The 8,750-nt window shown below is 36.6% G+C and overlaps 1 protein-coding gene across 1 annotated transcript; it reads right to left on the bottom strand.

Annotated features, from left to right (window-relative positions):
* Positions 1-3,975: 3,975 nt before the first annotated feature.
* On the bottom strand, positions 3,976-8,315 carry LOC105798679 (NADH dehydrogenase [ubiquinone] 1 beta subcomplex subunit 10-B). The gene is made up of 3 exons (XM_012628840.2): positions 7,956-8,315; positions 7,538-7,592; positions 3,976-4,193 (listed from the first exon to the last, which is right to left on the bottom strand). The coding sequence occupies exons 1-2, from the start codon at positions 8,242-8,244 to the stop codon at positions 7,561-7,563; spliced, it is 321 nt and encodes a 106-aa protein (XP_012484294.1). The 5' UTR covers positions 8,245-8,315; the 3' UTR covers positions 3,976-4,193; positions 7,538-7,560.
* Positions 8,316-8,750: the final 435 nt, after the last annotated feature.

The following is an 8,750-nucleotide window of genomic DNA, read 5'->3' on the forward strand; positions in this document are numbered from 1 at the left end:
AGATAACTTAACCAACTGACCATCAAGGACAGGTTCCTTATACCTGTCATTAAAATGCTTATTGATAAATTGGGGCAAGTAAACTTCTTCTCTAAGCTAGTTGCATTCGGGTTATCATCAAATAAGGATGTGGGATAAGGATGTGCACAAAACAGCCTTCAAAACTCATGCAGGCCATTATGAGTTTTTAGTTATGCCTTTTGGCTTGACCAATGCTCCTTCCAGCTTCCAATCATTGATGAACTCAATCTTTAGACAACTCTTGAGGAGGTCAGTCCTCGTTTTTTTATGATATACTTGTGTAGTCCAAGAATTGGATAGACTACTTGGTTCATTTGCAGGAGGTGCTACAACTGCAAGTCTAACCAACTTTATGCTAAAAGATCTAAGTGCACTTTTGGAGCAATTCAGGTTGAGTATCTCGGATATGTTATCTCTAAGGGGCTGTTAGCATGGATAAGAAAAAAGTGGAGAGTGTTCTCAATTGGTCTCCTCCAAAATCTGTAAAAGAGATTAGAGGATTCCTTGGGTTATCAGGGTATTACAAGAGGTTTATTAAGGGGTATGGGTTGTTAGCCAAGCCCCGCACTACTCTATTGAAGAAGGATGTTGTATGGCAATGGACTGAGTTGGAACAAATAGCTTTTGAACATCTAAAAGAAGCCATATGTCAAGCACCAGTCTTGGCTTTGCCAAATTTTCAGGAAACCTTTTATGTGGAGACAGATGTGAATGGGCAAGAGGTAGGTGTAGTATTGTAGCAAAAAGGATGACAAGTGGCTTTTTTCAGCAAGGCCTTAGGAGTCAAACATTAAGCTTTGTCCATATATGACAAAGAAATGCTAGTAGTGCTCCTAGCAATAAAGAAATGGCATCCTTATCTGATTAGGAGACATTTTCAGATTAAAACAAATCACCAAAGCTTGAGGTTTCTGTTAGAGTAACAAGAAATTAACCCTTACCAACAATAGTTGGTTGCTAAGATGTTGGGCTATGATTATTCTATTCCTATAGAAAAGGAGTTCAAAATACAATGGCAGATGCCTTGTCAAGAAGACCTTATGAACACAGTCATCAATTTTTCCAATGTGAAGGGGGTATCAACTCTTGTTGGTCTGAGCTATAGGATCAAGCTGTAACTTCTTATGACACAGACAGGAAGCTGTAGTTGTGTCAGGATATCCAAGTGCAACCTCAGCTTCATCCTAAGTATTCTTTGGATGGCAAGTTACTTAGAAGGCTAGGAAAAACTATCGTGGGAAACCATGTAGAACTCAAGAGACACATATTCGATCTTTTTTATGGCGGTTCATTGAGAGGCCATTCGAGCATACATGCCACTAGGCATAGAATTTCTGGCCTACTATACTGGAAAGGGCTTTCTAATTATGTAAAAAGATGGTTTCGTGGTTGTGTTACCTACCAGAGATGTAAAGTTGACAATTCTGCTTCCCTAAGGTTGTTGCAACCTCTCCCTATACCAGAACAAGCTTGGACTGCCATAAGCATGGATTTTGTAGAGGGCTTGCCTACTTCTAAGGGAAAATCTGCAACCCTAGTTGTGTAGATAGATTAACCAAGTATGGCCATTTCCTTGGCCCATCCTTTCACTACTTTGTCAGTAGCACAGGAGTATCTAAGCCAGATTTACAAACTTCATGGTATACCCGAGTCTATTATGTTTGACAGAGACAGGATCTTCCTAAGCAACTTTTGGCAAGAGCTCTTTAGGGCACTTAGGCAGTAACTTCAGATGTCTACTGCCTACCATCCCCAAACTGATGGCCAAACAGAAATCCTTAACAAATGTTTGAAGAAATACTTGAGGTGTATGATGGGTGAAAAGCCTTCTAATTGGGTGACCTGGCTACCTTTGGTAGAATGGTGGTATAATACCACCTATCATTCAGCCACTAAAACCACCCCTTATGAAGCCCTTTATGGGCAAGACCCTCCTATTCACTTGCCCTATTTCGCTGGTGCTTCTCAAGTAGCTACAGTGAACAGAACTTTGCAGCATAGGGAAGCCATGAGAAAATTTTTGAAGTTTCATCTCACACAAGCTCAAGACAGGATGAAACAAATGGCTGACAAAATGAAGTCTAAGAAGGAATTTAAGGTGGGTGACCTGGTGTACTTAAAAGTTACAACCATACAGGCACCACTCTCTGAGAAAATTCAATAATCAGAAGTTGTCACCTAGGTATGTTGGTCCTTTTCCAATGGAGGCTCGAGTAGGACATGTTGCTTACAAGTTTATTCTACCACCAACTGCTCGCATCCATTCTACTTTCCATGTTTCCCAACTGAAGAAATATATTGATTCTGCAATGAGTACCTCAATATTGCCACCAATGGGGTTTGATGGTGCCCTCTTTAAAGAGCCAATTCGAGTGTTGGATTGACAAATGACCAAGAAAGGAAATCTAGCTATCACAGGGATTTTGGTATAATGGGCTGACACATTCCTTGAAGACTCAACTTGGGACAATCTAAAAGATATCCAACTAAGGTTTCTTGCTTTTGATCCTTGTAAGATCATGTTTGGGGGAAAGGGTATTTGTTATGGAACATATCTTCAACGGTCATTTTATAATTTTGTTATTGTTGTTGTTATTTCTTTTATTCGTAAACGCTGCGTTTTATTCTCTATTTTTGTTTTAGTTGTACAATGTGTTTTGGCTAAGAGAACTAACACCCACTTAAACAATTCGTTAGTGCCTTTTGTTCAAGCCATTATCTTGTTTCCTTAAGTACCAATAGACAGAGGAAAAACAGTTACGAAATTTGAAAACCAAATTCTCAACATCTCCTTCTTCATTTTTCTCTCTCGAATTCTATCTCTTTTCTTTTTCTTTTCTGTTATCTTCTTCTTCCAGATCTGTCTCATGACATATAATTTAGACTTCCTGCAAGAACTTGGCGCCAATAACTAGCTGACAAACTAATTTAGATTTCCTTCAAAAACCAATCATTCATAACAGGGTTTTCATCACCAAAAAGGAGAAAGAAAATGTTAAGTTGAGCCCAATGTATGGTGTGGGAGCAACAACTTCCGCATACTTTGCCCACCCTTGGAATGAAGGGAGCTCCTGGTTTCATCACATGCATAATATGTAGTACCAGTATAATTTGAACAAAATCTCTTTCCTTTCTATTTTGTCCTTCAACTGAATCTGGCCTTATTCTTATACTTTCTTAACTTCTGACTTCAACTCTTTTCAGGTAGTGCCCAAAATGGAGATGAAGTCCGTTGACAGATTGCAGATTGAGCTTCACCTGACTCACGGAGAGGATTGCCTCCCAAGTGCAAACCCAAGAATGATGCCTCAAGAGTCCCTTGTCTTGCCTATCATCTTCTAAGTGTCAAATTCAATCAACCTCATTCGTGAATCGAGATAGAAAAGTTCAAACTATAAAGACGGCATTGTTGAAAAGAGAAACTATGAATCACGAACCCCAAACATAAACCATAAAACAGACACGAAACATTAAAAAAAACAAAACAAACAAACACAATAATTTCATTGTTCTTGTCCGTGTTGACTATGAGGTAGAGAGATGATTTCACTTTCATGAAAATAAGCCCTTGTCTTAATGTCCATTCTTCCAAGACTACCCATATTTTATTGTGTTTCACATGTTATGATTAAGCAAAATTGAAGAAAATGAAAGAGGTTAAGCGTCAGATGCAAGGTAAATCACTTTAACAATGCATGTTTACTAAGTACGCTCCCGATGCTTTTATCTAGTCACAAAATTAACTACATAAACTCAAAACATAAAGAAAAATTATATATCCAAACTCGGTAAAACTACATGTTGAAAGAGCATCAAAGCACTTAAATTAAACCCTCACCTGATCTGATTTCGGAGTAGGACACAACAGTTTACCACAAGCCTTCCTAAATTAAACCCAACAGAAAATACTTCAATATCAACAATCAAAACTATAACCTCTTATCAAGCATGAAATGACAAGGAACTTATTTCATTTATCTGATGTACTGTTACGACCAACTCGCCCAAGTAATTTACCAAGATTTTGGATGCTAACTAGAATGGAAAAAGAAGATGGCATTACGTTTGATCTTTGTTATAAGAGTCTTACAACAGAAACAACAATAGTGACAATGTATGTGGACAATTATTCGAATCCCACACTCCTTACTTTGCTGCCCAAAGTCAGTCACCTGCAACAATGAAGCATGATATTATTAGCTCTATCTTTCCAAGTTTTGAATTATAACACAAATGTAAACTTTACACCTAACACAGAGATTGACTAAATAATTCTGAAGACAGTCCTTTCATCAGAAATGCACAATTCGGTGGTCATACCACATAAAATAGATAAAGAACACTGGAAAGACCATAATATACTCGGCAATGTAAAAGGTGAAGAAAAAGGTCTCACTCAAGATGATACTAAAGGAATGAAAATGTAGTGATACCACCACCACCTGAAGCTAGCACAAAATATGCTCCTTTGTTTTATTTATTTATTAATTACTTGTTCTCATTTACTCTGGGAATGTAAATTTCATGTCACATCATAGGGTATCATATTAGACCAGAATGTTCGTATCAACTCTTACAATAAAACTATCGATATAAACCTCCTTAACACATATATTCAAATATCCACCTCATCCTTGTTTTATTACATTCTAAAACTGCAAGGACCCACAAAATTCATTTAAAAGAAAAAAAAAACAGAGATGAAGTGATAAACCATAAAGCAAATGGAGTAGTTTAGATGTAACAAAATGAGAACTGTGAAGTTCTCACAGTGACCGCTATGTAAAACAGTTTCATGTAACCTCTCAACCACACTTTCAAGGTAAACAGCAAATCGTTTTCAAAATAAAAATAAAAAAGGGTAAACAGCAAATCAATGGTTGTTCTCTGAATGCAACCAATTAATATTGTAAACTACTTAAGAAATCAATGAATAGTTTCTCTTTGGAATGCAAGTTGCCAACAGTGCGTTCAATACAAAGCTATATATATTTGAACGCATTTACTTATAAAGAATTCTAGCTATTTTTTTTATAGGTATCACGTAATTTGGTTAGTAGACTGGAATCAGAGAGGACTGGAACAGAGATGTTTGATTGGTAAAATTATGTCAAAGAATATGCAAGGAATAAGCATAAAATACTATTTTACCCTTAAGTAAAATATTTATATATTTCTTTAAAAAATTTCCCTTATATTTTAATCTTCTATAAAATATCAATAATAAAAATTTTAATAATAAAATTAACATAAATTTAATAAAACATTAACTACAAAATATCATATTCATTACCAAAATTGGGATAAGATTTTAGTGTACTTCCTCTGTTTTCCCTCTATTTTCATTTTTTCTTAATAATAGAAGATTGACCTTGCATGTCAGCATGTCATTACTGGTGAAACCAGTGAGCACAATCAACACAAGGTTGCCAATCTGGCATGCTGTGGCACAGTCAACCCACAATATGAATCTTTCTGACACTTTTGAGGCCATATTTGCCTAGTAATTTAACTCCATTCAAAGTCCAACCATAACAAAAAGCACTATCAGACGAGTAGTTATTTTTTCCCAAAAAAACCAATGCTTAAATATTTTTTTATGATTTTTTTTATTTCTTTACCCACATAATGGATATAGCATAAAACTAGTAGCTTTTTAATAACCCTAAGTTTTCTAGAGTTCCAACTTCTTTCTACTTGTTAGATCATAGGATTTATATTAGAGTTTTCTATTAAGCCATGGTTGGACGTGATAGTGAGGAAGAGGAATACAGTGTAGCATATAGTGTGCAATTGAAGAAATGCCGTGTGCACAAATGGGAACCTAGATAGAGATTCTGGACTGTACCCACAACCAGTTTGACATATCAGAAGGTAGCCTCCCTAATAAATTCAATTTCGGTGAGGAAGAAAACCACTTTCATGATGTTAGACCCACAAATTGTGTAGTACGAGGTGGATTGAAGGAGCGGATAGCACATGCTTTTGAATTAAAAAGAGGTGGAATTAACATTGAAATTGCTGATTTTCACGACAGGATGCATATGAAAGAACAAGAGTACAATCGGTTAGATCCTATTTATGATGAGTATTCCAAAGAAAGTGAAGCAGCTACGCATCTAGTTCAAGGAGAGTCCTCAACTGTTCGTGAAGAGTTGACAACAACAACTGAAGGTGAAGAGGAGTCTAACCGTGCCGTAGATGCAATTAGCCAACGATCCTCACTATTAAAGGTGTTGACTGCTCAAGTGAAGGGTTTTAAAGAAGTTAGGGATCAACGCCAACCTGACCCGTACTTTAGCCCGAACATATTTGAGAGTCCCAATATGTTTGGCATGATCCATGAGGCCTCTGGAGAACTAATTAGGAAAATCATAGCCAATGATTGTAAGACAAATCAAGTATTGAAATAGATTCTCCCTTGAATAGTGATTAGGATCCTAGCCAGCATTCCAAAAAGAAGTGTTACCGTAGCCATCCTCAGCATAAAGTCCAAGAGATAGAAGCATACTTTAAAGAGCGTCCTCAATTAGATGATAAAGCCTTGTCAGATATTCCTATGTCTATAGATCATATTCTTGTTGGGATACCTTGGTTGAGTAATATTCTTGGTCAATTGACTGGTTCTGTGGAGTTTTCAATGATTGATTTGAAGAGTGGTTATCACCACGATAGATTGAGAAGTGTTGATGAATGGAAGACAACTTTTAAGACTCCAAATGGCCTTTAGGAGTGATTAGAAAGGCCAAACGCATCTATGTGGATCATGAGTGTTGTGGGCAGACAACTAGGCATTGCAAAACAGTACGCAACTGTTGTAATATCTACTTTAAATGCTGTAAATTTCTCCAAGACCTGCTCATCAAAAACTAAAGCTGGCAAACTTGCTCAGTGTGAGAGCAAGAATACTCCTACTGCTCATATAGCAAAAAAGACATTGATGAGGTAGATGAGAAAAGTTGAGATAGTAAATCAGCTGTCAGCGCACCAGCTCAAGAAAAAGCTGCCCAGCTTCTGATATTCCAAAAGAAGAAAGTACAAAACTATCTATTACTGGAGCTGACACAAAAGAATTGGAAAACATAGGATTTCTAGTAATTAAAGATAGGGACAGTAATTGCGTTGAGGTTTACAATATGGAAGTAGATATCTCTAGAACTAATGCGCTCTCTTTGAAAGATTTTACTGCTTAATCAACCAGGGGGGTCTTTGAAACATAACCAATAATCATAAAGCCTTAAACTATTCTTTTTCCCCCAACTTCTACTTTATAATTTCATATTTTTCTCCACCAACTTGGCTTCCATAAACTTTCTGTAAGTTCATATCACAGGCATGTTCATGCCCACCTGATTTGGTTAAATTGTTTTGAAATTTTCTTTGTACAGATTCTAAAGTTCAAGCAAACGGTTCCAGAACAACATCAACAAAGCAAGAAATAATTCTGTTGAACCAATAACAGTAACAAGGATTGTTCAGTAGATAGTATATAGAATGAATTAGAGTCCGAGATTACCTATCATGACCAGATGCAGCCATTCATTCTGAATCGATCTCTTCAACCTTTGGACCTAAAATCCCAAATCATCAACACAAAATCAATACAGCTCAGCCATTCCTTCCCCAAAGAACAATGTTGACTAATCCACAAATAAATGGATAAATCAATGCTGAATCTTTTTTGTAATTTTTACTACTTGTTTTGCTTCCCACTCTGAAAAGTCGTTATAGAACGTAGCTAATAAAACAAATTCAGAATCAAATTAAAAACTTTTAAAAAATGAACATATAAAAGCAAAATATACATGTCTATGGCAAAACTACTGATCTTGTTTGAAATTGGGGAAGCAAAGAGCAAGTAATAAGAAATCATAATCAATCGAGTTTATAATAAATAAAATGAAGTCTTTTATGTAGTAAAGAAAGATAGGGACCGTGGAGGGAGGGATGACGGCCATCCTTGCCCCAACCGATGCCACGGGTGGCGTCGAGGTACTGGCGTACGAGATGGCGGCACTTCTGGAGATGGTTGACCCCTTCGATGCGGTAGCACCACCTGACCTTGTCACGGAGGATCTTGGCTTTCTCAATGTCAATCCATTTCTCTCGAACTATATGCTCCCTCATTTCAAGCATGGCCACAGGGTCTTTGTAGGGATTGGCCGGGTCGAAGTCATCCGGCGCCGTTTCTTCGAACTCTGCTACTCCCTTCTTCCTGCCCATCTCTTTCTCAGTTTCTCTCACTCGGCTCTTGCTTGCTTTCCCTTCGGTTTGTTTTAGTGGAGATTTTGGGTTTGAAATTGGGTTTCCGCTTATATTTTTATTTTCTGGACTTCTTTTGTAGCCTTTCCCGGCCCACTGAATTTTTGTTCAGTTGAGGACGGAAACCGATACACTAAACTAATATAAAAGCAACTATGTTTTATTGAACGAATCCATACAAAAGTTAGATGAGATTGTATTTTTCATTTAGTTTTAATTCTATTTGCATCGGCATTATTGTCAGTGCAAGAGAGTTTGAATTGAGTGTGGTAAAGCGCATTATCCTATTAAAGAGGAATTAATGAATAATTCTAAATATTATATCAAAAAGAGCGATAAAACTATAATAAAATTAATCTTAAAAAAGAATTATGCTTAAAATTGTAATATTTTTATTTCAATTCTTATCATACGTTGTATATTTACATTTAGCATCTATTTAAAATATATATATATATGAAACACGG

This window comes from Gossypium raimondii, chromosome 9 (genome assembly GCF_025698545.1).
Source record: "Gossypium raimondii isolate GPD5lz chromosome 9, ASM2569854v1, whole genome shotgun sequence".
NCBI classification, from domain to species: domain Eukaryota; kingdom Viridiplantae; phylum Streptophyta; class Magnoliopsida; order Malvales; family Malvaceae; genus Gossypium; species Gossypium raimondii.

Coding starts and splice junctions, on each gene's coding strand:
- LOC105798679 (XM_012628840.2), bottom strand. CDS start 8,244: ATGGGCAGGAAGAAGGGAGTAGCAGAGTTCGAAGAAACGGCGCCGGAT. Junction 7,593..7,955: donor CCGTCATCCCTCCCTCCACG/GTCCCTATCTTT, acceptor TTGGGATTTTAG/GTCCAAAGGTTGAAGAGATC.